The sequence below is a fragment of the Carassius auratus genome, unplaced genomic scaffold, assembly GCF_003368295.1.
Source record: "Carassius auratus strain Wakin unplaced genomic scaffold, ASM336829v1 scaf_tig00215912, whole genome shotgun sequence".
NCBI classification, from domain to species: domain Eukaryota; kingdom Metazoa; phylum Chordata; class Actinopteri; order Cypriniformes; family Cyprinidae; genus Carassius; species Carassius auratus.
This window is the reverse complement of record NW_020528306.1, coordinates 944,451-960,862: the sequence shown is the minus strand read 5'-3', so window position 1 is coordinate 960,862 and position 16,412 is coordinate 944,451. Positions and strand designations below refer to the sequence as shown.

At 38.1% G+C, this 16,412-nt stretch overlaps 2 protein-coding genes and 1 long non-coding RNA gene across 3 annotated transcripts; 2 read left to right on the top strand and 1 right to left on the bottom strand.

The window, feature by feature from the left end:
• Window positions 1–1,562: 1,562 nt before the first annotated feature.
• Window positions 1,563–5,596, bottom strand: LOC113096383 (uncharacterized). The gene is made up of 4 exons (XR_003288501.1): window positions 4,981–5,596; window positions 3,646–3,870; window positions 2,056–2,178; window positions 1,563–1,912 (listed from the first exon to the last, which is right to left on the bottom strand). It is a non-coding gene; the product is annotated as an uncharacterized LOC113096383 (long non-coding RNA).
• Window positions 5,597–9,712: 4,116 nt separating this feature from the next.
• LOC113096394 (5-hydroxytryptamine receptor 1A-alpha-like) lies at window positions 9,713–11,641 on the top strand. Its single transcript, XM_026261775.1, has one exon. It carries the CDS (start codon window positions 9,940–9,942, stop codon window positions 11,146–11,148), a length of 1,209 nt encoding a protein of 402 aa, XP_026117560.1. The 5' UTR covers window positions 9,713–9,939; the 3' UTR covers window positions 11,149–11,641.
• A 1,590-nt stretch (window positions 11,642–13,231) lies between these two features.
• LOC113096393 (5-hydroxytryptamine receptor 1A-alpha-like) lies at window positions 13,232–15,274 on the top strand. Its single transcript, XM_026261774.1, has one exon. The coding sequence runs from the start codon at window positions 13,459–13,461 to the stop codon at window positions 14,665–14,667; it is 1,209 nt and encodes a 402-aa protein (XP_026117559.1). The 5' UTR covers window positions 13,232–13,458; the 3' UTR covers window positions 14,668–15,274.
• The last annotated feature ends 1,138 nt before the right edge of the window (window positions 15,275–16,412 follow it).

Genomic DNA, 16,412 nt, shown 5'->3' with positions numbered 1-16,412 from the left:
TTTAAAAAGTTATGACAGTCTTTAATAAAACATTTTTTGATGACTGTTTAAGACTATATAGTCCAAGCAGTGCTTAGATTGTCTTTGTGTCTTGTCGGAGAGAGAGAGAGAGAAAAAAAAAAAACATTTAAACCCAAACAGACAGACATACTGGATCAGGCTGGACTACTCATCTAAGACTGGTTTTGTATGTACAGTACAGACCAAAAGTTTGGACACACCTTCTCATTCAAAGAGTTTTCTTTATTTTCATGACTATGAAAATTGTAGAGTCACACTGAAGGTGTTTGATCAAGAAGGAGAGTGATGGGGTGCTACGCCAGATGACCTGGTCTCCACAGTCACCGGACCTGAACCCAATCGAGATGGTTTAGGGGTGAGCTGGACCGCAGACAGAAGGCAAAAGGGCCAACAAGTGCTAATCATCTCTCGGGGAACTCCTTCAAGACTGTTGGAAGACCATTTCAGGTGACTACCTCTTGAAGCTCATCAAGAGAATGCCAAGAGTGTGCAAAGCAGTAATCAAAGTAAAGGTGGCTACTTTGAAGAACCTAGAATATGACATATTTTCAGTTGTTTCACACTTTTTTGTTATGTACATAATTCCACATGTGTTAATTCATAGTTTTGATGCCTTCAGTGTGACTCTACAATTTTCATAGTCATGAAAATAAAGAAAACTCTTTGAATGAGAACGTCTGAACAAACTTTTGGTCTTTACTGTATGTCAGTGAAATACGTTTCTAATGTAAGCTATTTCAAATGAATCTTATTAAATATTCATAAAAGAAAGTATCTCTTGTCTGGTTATTAGGAAATGTTCTAGTGGTTCTAAATGTTTAGTGTATCATTCTGTTTATCGTATCAAAACCTATTAGTATAAAAACAAGAAGCAAAATTGGACGAGTTGCCTAATAGCAGCCTGTTTTGTTGTACTCTGCAAAATCACTAGAAACCACTGAGATTTGAGATTTTATTAACGTAATATCTTTATCTATGTATGTTTGTGCGCAAGATGACTAGAATTGATTTAATGGAGTCGGTATGGATGGTCTTAACAACATGTTTAGGATATGTGGACATGTTGTAGAACAAGACAGCTTGTGTTAACAACATGGAATAGACAAGTTTCCAAAGGATAATACATAATGCTTTCAACATTAAATATTTTTTTCAAGCGCAGAAAAATATTTCCACTACTAAAAGATTTTCTTTGCTACTTCATGTTTTTTTTTCTCTTTAATAAATAAAAAACTTTTTTCTTTTTTCATATTAAGTAAATGTAATACTTGGATTTAAAATCTATATACTGAATATAAAAAATAATAACATAAATCACTCTATATTGTATTGCAAAATCTGTGTTAGACAGGATAATGGTTTAATTACAGATCTAAGATGACAAACTGAGCATTAGGTATTGAGACCAGACAAAGAACCTTTCTGGCCAGTTTAGGAATACTGTAAAAAGAAGCAAGAATGCTTTTAAAATTCTGTTTAAAAGCGAACAGTAATCAGGCAAACCACAAACTGAAAAATCATGATTCAATTTTACAGTAAATGGAATCATCAAGCTCTGGAACTTTGGCTGCATAAATTCATTTCTCTCTGTGCAGCGCATTATTCCCTTGTTGCTGACTTTTGTGTTGTCCTGAAAGGTCTGAAACACTGCAGACAGCTTCCCTGTGCCTTCTCTTTAAAAAGAGAGGGAGATGAAACAGCAGAAGAAGCAGAAGATAATGAAGCCAATGTCCCGGTTGACGGAGTATATATAGATGATCACCATGTCCATGTCAAATCGCCAGCCATGTGAATCATCCTCAAAGCTGAAGGCATCAAGCCGGTAGCCCCCATGAGGGAACTGGCGTCTGAGATTGGACTTGCCTGGTTTTGAAAGCCTAAGAAAGACATACTGTATAAGATATATAGAAAGTGGGAGAGAAAAAGAGCAAGACAAAGAACAATGAGCATTACTACCATATGAAGAATAACAGCTGAATCTGCAAAGTTTATTTAGGAGGGAAATCAGGGAAATAGATGTAAAAATTGATTTACCTCCAAAAATCCGACAGTTTATGGCAGCTTGGTAGAGGCCATTTTGCACAGCGCGCTTTCTGGAAATTCTGTTTTCGAGACAGGTATTCTTTTGGGAAGAATGTACGGCTGTTTGGTTCAGTTCTGTGAAGAGTGGGATGTGTGTTTTTCTGTGAATCATTAGTGTGCTCAGTGCAATGTGCTTTACTTTAAGAAAGCCCAGACTCATTTTAAATAGATTTATCATATCTCACACAGCTTGTTTTTCAGATCAGATTCTGTCTGCCATATTTGATGTCATTTGAAATCAATAGAAGAACCTCATTTCTATTCAATCACTGAAAAACCAGTGTAAATGGAATAAAAAATCCCATTAATTTTGCCTCTAAGAAAATGTTTTTAAATCCCTATGGACAACATAAATGGAAAAAGTACTTCCAAAACCAAAGAGTCTGTAAATAGGTGCTCGCTTTTGCTTAATCCTGCTAAAAAGGTCCATAATGTGAAGCAAGACTACTTTATTCAGTGTCATGAACTTTCTCCCTCAGATCAGATCTTAAGCTCTATTCTCACAGCACTTATTCCCTTCTTGTTGTTAATCTTGTTTTACAGAACAGTTTGAAGGCCAACTCAGAAGGCTAATGCTACATGGGTTCCCTTGGGAGTTTCTAATGAGTTTTAGTCCATTTAGCCACGTATATTTTATGTAGCAACTTGTTAACCCCCTGTTTATAAAGCACACAAAGGTTTAAAAATTCAGGCTTTAGGTATGACTGTGTGTATTTTATGTTGTTGAAAATAATGTGAAAATCTCTTCAAGTAATGTGAACCACATTTTACAAATATAAACCCCTATCTAAACCCATAGGAAATTCCAGAGAAAATCGATTGCTCGTAAATCCTAGTTGTCTTCAAGTGAAGAGCTTTTGTTTTGTTTTGCTCGTTTCCCTCTTTTGATGTTATTTCATTTTATGTATTGCTTCTTTCCTTGCTAACATTTTTTGTTTATGTTCTGTTTAATGCTGGTTTGGATATTTATGAAATGTCCCTAAGCTTTGGAGAAAAAAAAAAGAAAGAAAAAAACATTTATTATTATTAATAATAGGAGTAATATTTAACAATAATAATAACATTGATATTATTATTAAAAGTTTTGGAAAAATTTCCAAATAATAAAACCACATTAATTAAATTAATTAATCACATTTTAAAAATATTATTATTGTATGTTTTTGCAACCTCTTTGACAAATCACAATAATAATAATAGTATTAATAATATCAAATTATAAAATAAATTAATATTAGTAGCTTTTTATTAGATATTAGCTAGCTATTCTTTAATTATCTTTTTTAACAGCTAAATTTGTTGTTTTGTCTGGGGTTTTTAAGAAAAAAAACTCTTGGGTAACTCCTTTGACAAAGTATAAAAAACATTATAATCATCGTCATCATCATCATCAACAACAACAGTAACAACAAATTACAAATAATTTATGATTCCTAAAAAGATTCCTGACAATTACAACAACAACAATTATTATTATTATTACTCTTCACATTTCCAAAAAGAAAATTTAAGACGTCTTTTTTTTTTTTTTCTGAAACAAACCTTTCTGAAAGACGTGTATTAGGGTGGTTCTGCACAATGTACAGGATGTATTGGTGGCAGTTCTTGGCCAGCATCCTCAGACGAGGCTCACAGAAGACGCGGCTGCAGGGATGGCACATGTCTGGATGAAGTAGACATCCAGACACACAGCGCAGATGTAGCCTTCACGATCTCGGCCAGGCAGCTCCTCGTCCTCGCTGCTGCTAGATGTTTCCCTGTAGAGCTCTTCAGCAGATTGAGAGAGGAGAAGAGATGACTCAGTGCTGCTATTAAACTCAACAATCTGCTGAGCTTCACCTTTACTAGGGAGCATCGCTTGCAGTGTTATGCTGATGGCGTATATAAACAGTGTTTTAACTTGACTTTTAACACACTTGTTTGTTGGACAATCAAGCGCACAATAAGATTCCCTGAACTGTGAACCATGGGGACCTCCAGAGCCCATGCCCTCTTTTCCCTTGGTATGTCATTATCACCAAATACACATCTCATATTAGCCTCCACATCCCACTTGACAAGCCAGGAACTCTTCCAGTGGACATCAGAATTCTAACATCAACATCTCACATGGAACCAGTTAATGCCTATAATAAAGTCAGAACCCCTCTTCTTTTTTTTAACAGAATTAAATAAATAAATATAGTATTTAAACCATTTTAATTAAGTCACACTTGAAGTGTGTGATCTCCAAAGGGAAAATATAAAGCATACCACCAGAATTATTATTAGGATTTCTCTTTCTCATCACTGTATTAGGAAGGGTCCTTACTTCATCTGCCAAATCACAACCCACCCCACTTCTAGCCAGTGGACAGTGACAAATGAAGGAACAAAAGACGTCATTGCATTTGAGTACTAATAATCAAACCAAAACCAGGAATTATAGGACCAGTGCTTTCTAAGAGCATTCTTCTGTGGATTTAGATTTTAGTCTTTTTTGGGTGTTGTGCATTAAAACATAATCAAAATAATTGTTAAGATACATTTTTAGTTTTTTTTTAAATAATTTTAATAATCATTTAAAGCATTAATTAGATTTTACTTATACTTTATATTATCACAAAATAAACCCCATCATGAAATATTAATTTGAGAAAAATATTTGAAGAAAAACAGTCTATTACAATGTAGAAAACAATCAGTCTAGAAACAAGATTGAAAAAGCAATATACAGTGGGTATAGAAAAGAATCACCCCCTTTAAATAAGCACATTTCGTTGCTCAAGTTCAGTAATGTGATGGTGAGTGTTTGTGGACTGCAGTCTTCGAGTCAGTCCACAGATTTTCAGTGGGGTTTAAGTCTTGGCTCTGACTAGGCCATGCAACGACATTTACCTTTTTCTCCTTCAACCACAGTGTGGTCAGTTTTTTGTGTGTGCTTCGGGTCATTGTAATGTTGGAAGGTAAACCTTCTTTACAATGACAGCTTTCTGGCAGAGGGCAGCAGATTTTCCTCAAGAATTTGAATTTCCGCCAGACATATCATTTGGTGTTGAGGCCAAATAATTCAATTTTAGTTTCATACGCCTCAGAATCTTCAAGGTGTGTTTTGGTAAATCTCAGTCATGACTGCATGTGGCCTTTCTTGAGGAGTTCTTTTCTTGCAATCCTCCCATTCAAGCTCCATTTGTGATATTGTTGCACACAATGACCACTCTCTGTCATAAATTCCTGCAGCTGCTTCTGAGGCCTTTTGGTCTCCTCTCGGACCAGTTCCCTCTTGGCTCTTTCATCCAGTTTGGAGGGATGTCCTGATCCAGGGAGGCTCTGTGTTGTACCCTTCCACTTCTTAATAATAGACTTCACTATGCTTCTAGGCATTGATGAAGTCTTTGACAGTTTTTTTGTATCCATCTCCTGACTTGTGCCTGTCCACAACTTTATCCCAGAGATCTTTTGACTGTGCCTTGCCACCCATAGTTGATTGTTTGCTTCAGTTGCACAACGCTATTTTCACGCTGAGTGAATCAAAGTGACCACATCTGATCACTGTTGAAAGTCAGCTTTGTGTGTAATTGAGAAGGTGATTAGCTAAACCTGGTTGACTTTAAAAGTCATTTTTAGGAGGGGGTGGTCCTTTTCCTACTCAGTGATTCCGGTTGTTTTTTTTTTTAATTTATTTTCTGACATGTTGGTGTTATATCTTTCACTGACAAGTAAAGTAAAGTTATAAGTAAATACAGCTGGATAAAATACAAACTGTGTCCATCTTTATTTCATGCTGCAAAGCAACAATGTGATTATTTTATACCCACTGTATAGGTCTATGTTATTATTATTATTATTATCATTATTAAACATGCAAAACATAGTTACTTGTTTTCCTCTAAGTTTACTCTCTGTCTCTTACTAGTTTTGTGTCTTGTTTTAGCACCTTTTGTTTAAACTATTTATCGTAACATACGTTTTATATATATATATATATATATATATATATATATATATATATATATATATATATATATATATATATATATAACGTATGTGTGTGTGTGTGTGTTTGTGCTGATAACCAAATGAAATAAAACCTAAAATATTGTCTTCGATTTGTTGCATTGTTTGTATTTTTTATTTGTATCACATTGACAGAGAATTAACATCTGCAAAAAAAAAAAAAAAATGTCATCTTCATTTACTGTCAGCATTCACCACTGTAGAAATGCAGCCTCTAGAGAGCTAATATTCTGACAGAAAACTTCAGTCCTATTGCAGCTCAAACAGCATGCATGTGTGTGTAAATAAACACTTGATTGCATTTCTGTTTCACCTGCACATTCTCCTGTTTCTGGGTCTGTCTGCAGCACTCTCTCCCCCTTTGTCTCTTCCTCAGGCTCCTCAGTCATTTTCTCTCTCTCTTACCCAGTCTGCGTTCCCCAGTAGGAGTGGGTGTAACCAGGGATGAAGCCACACTGAGCCCTGCTGGAGCTCTGCCAGCCTGTTCTCCAGCCTCCTGTTCCTCCTCAGAGCTGCTGAGAGACATGAGAAGAGCTCTGCGGTTGAAGGAGCCGCCTGCTTCCTGTTCCTCACAAGAGATGCATGAGCCTCTAATTATATCTGACCTAACAGGTTCTAGATCAGACCTCCTCAAAAACATCACAGCCCTGTTAATAAGAGGAGGGCTTGTCCTATGGAATGGGGAAGTTGGCATACTGGCTAGCTGTGGACCTCAGCATATGTCCTGCCTGGAGATCACAGTCTGGAAAGTGCAGATCAGAGTAACCTTGTAAGGGTTTTGCCCCCTGTAATGAGCCTCTTGATAGGTTGAGTAGGAACATACTGGTCCCATGAGGTATTTTGCACTGTTGAAAAAGGTAAAGCCCCCAAAATAGTGACAGTTCAGTCACCTGAATGTCTCTTGGGGCCTATAGAATTCACATTACCCACAATGCATGCCTTGTGTTATAGGGGTGGCAAAATTAGGTGAAATAACTAGACCAAACTTTCAACAGACACTGTCAGCTATTTTTCTGTCTGAACAATTGGCAGCATATAGGAATATGACAGTCATGCTGACTGAAACGAAACGTGTGGTCATTTTATACAGTTTGTACTGTATGTGTGGTTTCTACTTGAAACTTAATTCATTTTATAGTGATTTAGCTCCTAGTGCAAGTTGTTAACAATTATTTAATATAAATTATTATATTATAATACAAAAAATAATTAGACTAAATATATTTGTACAAACATTTTAAAACTCATGATATATCTTAATTATATGTTTTTAAGAATTTATTTCAATTTAATTAAATGCACATTACAGTGAATAACAAATAGTTGCTTAAATGGATTTGGATATGGATACAAGTTAATACTAAATTATTTGCAAATTAAAACACACCATATATGAATCATTCAATTCAACAGATTATTCAATTATTTAAAGTATGACTGAATATTAAAAGAAATATATTTTCGTTGACCCTGTAAACATGTTAAACAGTGAAAGATATTTTAAATATTAATGGCAAGCAAAGAAACAATATATATTATATTTTTATCAGACAAACAGTTGTCAAAGGGTACAAAGGTGATCCTTTGCAGAGCTTTGAACATGTAACCCTTCCTGGACCAGCTCAGGTTTCTTTATTTTTTTCATACCACTTGTCTATCTTATGTTTTTAAAGACACGTACAAGTTGAATTGCATGGAATAATGTTAGGTTAAGCATTATACGATGTGATGTTTGTTAATATTAATAGTGCATGTCGAATGGTATCGGACATTTTTTTCTTTATTGATCATCCATGTATGTTTTTTGGCTTCTCGATAGCCATCGTTGTAAATAATTCACTAATATTATTTATATTCCAACAGCTTTTCAGCATTAAATGAGATGCGAGAGGGAAAAGTTATGCTGCATAAGCTGAACACACGTCCCGCGTAGCGCGTGCGCGCACAGCGTTTGAAGTCCAATTCATGCATCCCACAAATTGAGACTCTGTCGCGCATAATCAATGCTTGCTCAAAAAAAGTTGTTCGCTCTATATCTTCGAGCCCCAGGCAGCCAAACGAACATTACTTAACAGTTCAGGACGCTACTGTTGCCACACACACCCCTCAATTGAACTGCTGTCTAGGTTGTTGTCAACTTTTTCTTTTTGTTGTCATGACAACGCACGCACGTGCATACCAGACACACTGGGAAGGAACTTTTAGATGCACGCTTTCCAATTCGAAAATTGGAGAAAGAGACTCTGAGGCACCGCAATCATCAACTAAAAAAAGAGAAGGTGTGTCCTGTTTCAAACTGTTTTTTTTTTCATGCGCCTGCCTTTACTAACAAGCGAGTTCACCATCCTTCCTCCTCGTGAACCTCTGGAGTTGTGATTTTAGACTTTTTTTTTTTTTTTTTAACTGTTCCTGTGGTGTTGAGCTACTACATTTCATTTTAATCCTATAATTTTATATTATAATTTAATTAAAATGAATAAATTGTAATAAAAAAATTAAATAGCTAAAGTAAATCATAAGTGGACGTGAATCTTTCAATTCTGTCATGGGCATACATCAGCAGTTACACGTTTAGGGGAATAGGGCATTATTAATATGCCATATAAGGTGGTATGGGCTAGAAATGGGTAAACCACTATCAGGTAGTTTGCCCATGGTGTGGGGGCACCGCCGCGCAAGGCAGTGTCCCACATTGTCCCTCAGAAACATACCCCTTGTCCCCCCTTGGGCTTATTAGCAGGTGGTCACCCTAATGCTGCATGGAGTTAAGAGTGATCTGTATCGTTGGGAAACGGGGTCTCGTGCATTATTATATCGTCATTATGTTCTTTCATTCTTTTTCCATGCTCTCACCAGATGGCAGCAGATTTCCGTTCCAGGGAACACGTGGAACTGTCCACGGTGCTGAAAGTGCATTTTCCAGATGCATCGCTGTACCTAATACATATAGTGTACACTATTACAATAAATCTAATAATCATCAAATGCTTGTGATATTCAAAACTGTATTACTATCTAAACTAACTTTAATAATATTTTTATTACTACTGGAAAAAGGGCCTATCCTCAAAATGGTTCTAAATCAACTGAATGTATTCAAATAATAATAATCATAAGATATTTAGCATCATTGAATCAACCTAAATACATTAAAACATTTTATTAATTAAAACGGGTAAAAATTATTTGTATACACATTTGTAATTTATTGTAATTTTCACTATATATAGCTGTATAAGTATTTTTTCACCGTTTCGTCATAATTATATTTATTTCCAACCATTAAACTGATATCCATTCATTTGTTCTCAAGTTTCAGATTTCAAGCTTACTTTCTTTATCTGAAACGAAATTTAAATGAGTTGAAAAAGTACAAGACTTTATCACTGTAAAAATAAACATACAAAAAATGTTTCAGATGGCTGTGTGAAGAAATAACATCGATTTTCGTTTAATATGTTTGCTGACAATGTGCCTTTGTTAGCAAAACAAGGAACTAGGAAACAATTTAACAGACGCAGCACGTCGCTGAATTTGCCTGCGCAACTTTCCGAACAGAAGCTGTTGAATATCTCTGAACGTGTACCTAAACAGTTCACATCCAAAAGGACAACTTTGTCCCGCTGTAAAGCTTGGACGGCTGCTCTGCAAAGAGCGCGTGCCAACCTCTCAGCCATCTCTGACGCACTTAGCACGACTCGTATAAATGAATTCACCTCGTCACTGGGCGCCAATCGAAGCTCGAGCGTGCGGCATTTCCTGAGCCCGGAGCCCGCCATGCGTCTTCAGAGCAGCGAGGTGACCGGCGCAAGGGACTGTTTCTGAGTGACCGCTCTCACCATGGAGGGATACAACAACACCACAGTTAGCCAAGAATGGGGCGGGAACGAGACGACAGTTAGCGAAGTTGCGTTGAGTTACCAAATAGTCTGCTCGCTTTTCCTGGCCGCGTTAATTCTGTTTGCCTTATTAGGAAACGCGTGTGTAGTCGCTGCCATCGCCTTGGAGAGATCGCTTCAGAATGTGGCCAACTATCTCATCGGCTCCCTGGCCGTCACAGACCTCATGGTGTCGGTTCTAGTGCTACCCATGGCAGCCCTGTATCAGGTTCTGAACAAATGGACTTTGGGACAGGAGATGTGCGATATATTCATCTCGCTAGACGTGTTGTGCTGCACCTCTTCTATCCTGCATCTGTGCGCTATCGCTTTGGATAGATACTGGGCCATCACTGATCCCATAGACTATGTTAATAAAAGGACCCCCAGACGAGCGGCTATCTTGATCAGCCTCACTTGGCTAATAGGATTTTCAATTTCCATTCCTCCCATGCTGGGCTGGAGGAAACCAAAGGACCGGGCAGATCCCGACGCGTGCACAATCAGCCAAGACCACGGGTACACCATCTACTCAACTTTTGGAGCTTTCTACATCCCCCTCATTCTCATGCTGGTCCTCTACGGGCGGATATTCCGAGCGGCGAGGTTTCGCATTAGGAAAACTGTGAAGAAAACCGAGAAGGGCAAAATCGCGGACAAATGCCTGTCGGTGTCTCCGGCGCTGTTCCCGAGGAAGGCGAACGGAGAGGTGAGCAGAACTTGGAGGCGAAGCGTGGAGCCACAGCCGGGCTCGTGCGTAAACGGAGCGCTGAAACACTCAGACGACGGAGAGTCGTTCGAGATCACAGAAATTCAAATCGTCTCCAGAAACCACCTGAGCCTGCCTAACAACCCTCAGCCGTGCTTCGAGAACAGAAACGAGAAAAACACGGAAGCGAGGCGCAAAGTGGCCCTTGCCAGAGAGCGCAAAGCGGTCAAGACTCTGGGAATCATTATGGGCACGTTCATTTTCTGCTGGCTGCCCTTCTTCATCGTGGCGCTTGTTTCGCCTTTCTGTCAACACTGTTTCATGCCTGAGTGGTTGAGGGCAGTCATTAACTGGCTCGGATACTCCAACTCACTTTTGAATCCCATCATATACGCTTACTTTAACAAAGACTTCCAGAACGCATTTAAGAAGATCTTGAAATGCAAATGTATTAGACAGTGAACGATGCTGTTAAACGGATGCTAATATGCACATATTGATTGTTAAAGAACTGCCCTAAAGGCATTCAAGCGAATGGACGCAGGGCGGGACAGTACAGCACAAGAAGAGGTAGAGCTCTGTCCCTGTGTATTTGTTTATCTGTGAAGTTTATCTGCTTCCACAAAACAATGTGCATTTACCACTGGATGGATTCAGATTAGACCAGGACTCTCAGACCAGCTGTGCATTCAATAATAAAGCCCTTAAACAAACAAACAAACAAACAACAAATAATAATAATAAATAAATAAATAATTTATTTTACTGTATATTCTCCGAGCAGGGAGCTGTTGGTGGGACTGTAAGCACACAGAGATGTCAAGATCCAGCAGGTCATTTATGTAGAAAAAAAAATGTAATGTGAAACCATTTCTCATTTCTATTTATTTTCAGCAGTTTTCTTAAAGGACATGGACTGACTGGAAATACCTTGAAATAAAAACAAATCTAGATCACAAAAATGGACTGTATTTTGAATCATTGTAGTTGGGGTGGGAGAGGGATCTTTAATAAGGTTGGGGAAAAAAAGATCAAAAGGAAATTAATGTGGTTATCAATATAATCTTCAGATGTACCATTTAAGAAATTACTGAACAAAAATCTAAATTATATTTAAATACAAGTTAGTATAAGTCAGTAAAATGCATGTACTTCCTAAAATGATTAATATGTTCTTTCTTTTTATTTGGCACATAAGGAAGCTTTAGGTAAATCAAAAATATTTAATTTGCATATGGACATAAAATTGTAAAATGTGTACATAGATAATAAAGCACTATAATGTGTGTGTCAGTGACAGTATCAGAGATGCAAAAAAGTACACAATGATCAGTTCGCCTCAGGCAAAGCTACCCTATTACTTGGTCTTTGTTCCTCTAAAGCTGCATTTATACCATGTTGCATTAAAAAGTATCTTAGAACCTGTAAACCAGTTTAAATTATAACAAATGAAAACCCTTCTGTTTGTTTCCAAAGGTTTTAAAGAGCCTAATAGGAATAGTTCACATTCACGATTTAGATGAGTTTGTTTCATCATCAGAACAGATTCGGAAAGATTTTGCATTACATCACTTGCTCTCCAATGGATCCTCTGCAGTGAATGGGTGCCGCCAGAATGAGAGTCCAAACAGCTGGTAGAAACATCACAATGATCCTCAAGTAATCCACAGGACTCCAGATGGCAGCAGAAACGGGAGTTAAGAGTGATCTGTATCGTTGGGAAACGGGGTCTCGTGCATTATTATATCGTCATTATGTTCTTTCATTCTTTTTCCATGCTCTCACCAGATGGCAGCAGATTTCCGTTCCAGGGAACACGTGGAACTGTCCACGGTGCTGAAAGTGCATTTTCCAGATGCATCGCTGTACCTAATACATATAGTGTACACTATTACAATAAATCTAATAATCATCAAATGCTTGTGATATTCAAAACTGTATTACTATCTAAACTAACTTTAATACTATTTTTATTACTACTGGAAAAAGGGCCTATCCTCAAAATGGTTCTAAATCAACTGAATGTATTCAAATAATAATAATCATAAGATATTTAGCATCATTGAATCAACCTAAATACATTAAAACATTTTATTAATTAAAACGGGTAAAAATTATTTGTATACACATTTGTAATTTATTGTAATTTTCACTATATATAGCTGTATAAGTATTTTTTCACCGTTTCGTCATAATTATATTTATTTCCAACCATTAAACTGATATCCATTCATTTGTTCTCAAGTTTCAGATTTCAAGCTTACTTTCTTTATCTGAAACGAAATTTAAATGAGTTGAAAAAGTACAAGACTTTATCACTGTAAAAATAAACATACAAAAAATGTTTCAGATGGCTGTGTGAAGAAATAACATCGATTTTCGTTTAATATGTTTGCTGACAATGTGCCTTTGTTAGCAAAACAAGGAACTAGGAAACAATTTAACAGACGCAGCACGTCGCTGAATTTGCCTGCGCAACTTTCCGAACAGAAGCTGTTGAATATCTCTGAACGTGTACCTAAACAGTTCACATCCAAAAGGACAACTTTGTCCCGCTGTAAAGCTTGGACGGCTGCTCTGCAAAGAGCGCGTGCCAACCTCTCAGCCATCTCTGACGCACTTAGCACGACTCGTATAAATGAATTCACCTCGTCACTGGGCGCCAATCGAAGCTCGAGCGTGCGGCATTTCCTGAGCCCGGAGCCCGCCATGCGTCTTCAGAGCAGCGAGGTGACCGGCGCAAGGGACTGTTTCTGAGTGACCGCTCTCACCATGGAGGGATACAACAACACCACAGTTAGCCAAGAATGGGGCGGGAACGAGACGACAGTTAGCGAAGTTGCGTTGAGTTACCAAATAGTCTGCTCGCTTTTCCTGGCCGCGTTAATTCTGTTTGCCATATTAGGAAACGCGTGTGTAGTCGCTGCCATCGCCTTGGAGAGATCGCTTCAGAATGTGGCCAACTATCTCATCGGCTCCCTGGCCGTCACAGACCTCATGGTGTCGGTTCTAGTGCTACCCATGGCAGCCCTGTATCAGGTTCTGAACAAATGGACTTTGGGACAGGAGATGTGCGATATATTCATCTCGCTAGACGTGTTGTGCTGCACCTCTTCTATCCTGCATCTGTGCGCAATCGCTTTGGATAGATACTGGGCCATCACTGATCCCATAGACTATGTTAATAAAAGGACCCCCAGACGAGCGGCTATCTTGATCAGCCTCACTTGGCTAATAGGATTTTCAATTTCCATTCCTCCCATGCTGGGCTGGAGGAAACCAAAGGACCGGGCAGATCCCGACGCGTGCACAATCAGCCAAGACCACGGGTACACCATCTACTCAACTTTTGGAGCTTTCTACATCCCCCTCATTCTCATGCTGGTCCTCTACGGGCGGATATTCCGAGCGGCGAGGTTTCGCATTAGGAAAACTGTGAAGAAAACCGAGAAGGGCAAAATCGCGGACAAATGCCTGTCGGTGTCTCCGGCGCTGTTCTCGAGGAAGGCGAACGGAGAGGTGAGCAGAACTTGGAGGCGAAGCGTGGAGCCACAGCCGGGCTCGTGCGTAAACGGAGCGCTGAAACACTCAGACGACGGAGAGTCGTTCGAGATCACAGAAATTCAAATCGTCTCCAGAAACCACCTGAGCCTGCCTAACAACCCTCAGCCGTGCTTCGAGAACAGAAACGAGAAAAACACGGAAGCGAGGCGCAAAGTGGCCCTTGCCAGAGAGCGCAAAGCGGTCAAGACTCTGGGAATCATTATGGGCACGTTCATTTTCTGCTGGCTGCCCTTCTTCATCGTGGCGCTTGTTTCGCCTTTCTGTCAACACTGTTTCATGCCTGAGTGGTTGAGGGCAGTCATTAACTGGCTCGGATACTCCAACTCACTTTTGAATCCCATCATATACGCTTACTTTAACAAAGACTTCCAGAACGCATTTAAGAAGATCTTGAAATGCAAATGTATTAGACAGTGAACGATGCTGTTAAACGGATGCTAATATGCACATATTGATTGTTAAAGAACTGCCCTAAAGGCATTCAAGCGAATGGACGCAGGGCGGGACAGTACAGCACAAGAAGAGGTAGAGCTCTGTCCCTGTGTATTTGTTTATCTGTGAAGTTTATCTGCTTCCACAAAACAATGTGCATTTACCACTGGATGGATTCAGATTAGACCAGGACTCTCAGACCAGCTGTGCATTCAATAATTAAGCCCTTAAACAAACAAACAAACAAACAACAACTACAAAATAATAATAATTAATAAATAAATTATTTATTTTACTGTATATTCTCCGAGCAGGGAGCTGTTGGTGGGACTGTAAGCACACAGAGATGTCAAGATCCAGCAGGTCATTTATGTAGAAAAAAAAATGTAATGTGAAACCATTTCTCATTTCTATTTATTTTCAGCAGTTTTCTTAAAGGACATGGACTGACTGGAAATACCTTGAAATAAAAACAAATCTAGATCACAAAAATGGACTGTATTTTGAATCATTGTAGTTGGGGTGGGAGAGGGATCTTTAATAAGGTTGGGGAAAAAAAGATCAAAGGGAAATTAATGTGGTTATCAATATAATCTTCAGATGTACCATTTAAGAAATTACTGAACAAAAATCTAAATTATATTTAAATACAAGTTAGTATAACTCAGTAAAATGCATATTCTTCCTAAAATGATTAATATGTTCTTTCTTTTTATTTGGCACGTAAGGAAGCTTTAGGTAAATCAAAAATATTTAATTTGCATATGGACATAAAATTGTAATATGTGTACATAGATAATAAAGCACTATAATGTGTGTGTCAGTGACAGTATCAGAGATGCAAAAAAGTACACAATGATCAGTTCGCCTCAGGCAAAGCTACCCTATTACTTGGTCTTTGTTCCTCTAAATCTGCATTTATACCATGTTGCATTAAAAAGTATCTTAGAACCTGTAAACCAGTTTAAATTATAACAAATGAAAACCCTTCTGTTTGTTTCCAAAGGTTTTAAAGAGCCTAATAGGAATAGTTCACATTCACGATTTAGATGAGTTTGTTTCATCATCAGAACAGATTTGGAAAGATTTTGCATTACATCACTTGCTCTCCAATGGATCCTCTGCAGTGAATGGGTGCCGCCAGAATGAGAGTCCAAACAGCTGGTAGAAACATCACAATGATCCTCAAGTAATCCACAGGACTCCAGTCCATCAATTAACATCCTGTGGATCAAATGGAATGTGAAGCTGTGTGTTTGTAGGAAACAAATCCACAATTTTTGACATTTTTAACTTCAAACCGTTGCTTTCGTCTAAAATACGAGTCCGAGTGAAGGATCTTGTCTGAATCAGGAGAGAAATTTAAACAGATCAAGCATGATTTACAAGCAAAAAGAGTCTAAAACAGTTACAAATTAAAAATACTGTATGTGGACAGGATTTTGTGAGAGAACAAAAGGTATGGATTTTTACACTTAAGGAAGCGTTATTATGGATTATGGACTGATATTTTAGCAAGCAGCAATGGTTTAAAGTTAAAACACCTTAGTGATAGATTTGTTTATTACAAACATGCCGCTTTTTGCTTCACAAAACATTAATTGATGGTCTAGAGTCATGTTGTGGTTTATTGTGATGTTTTTATCAGCTGCTTAAACCCTTATTCTGACGGCACCCATTCACCACAGAGGATCAGTTTCTGAGCAAGTGATATAATGCTACTAATTTTC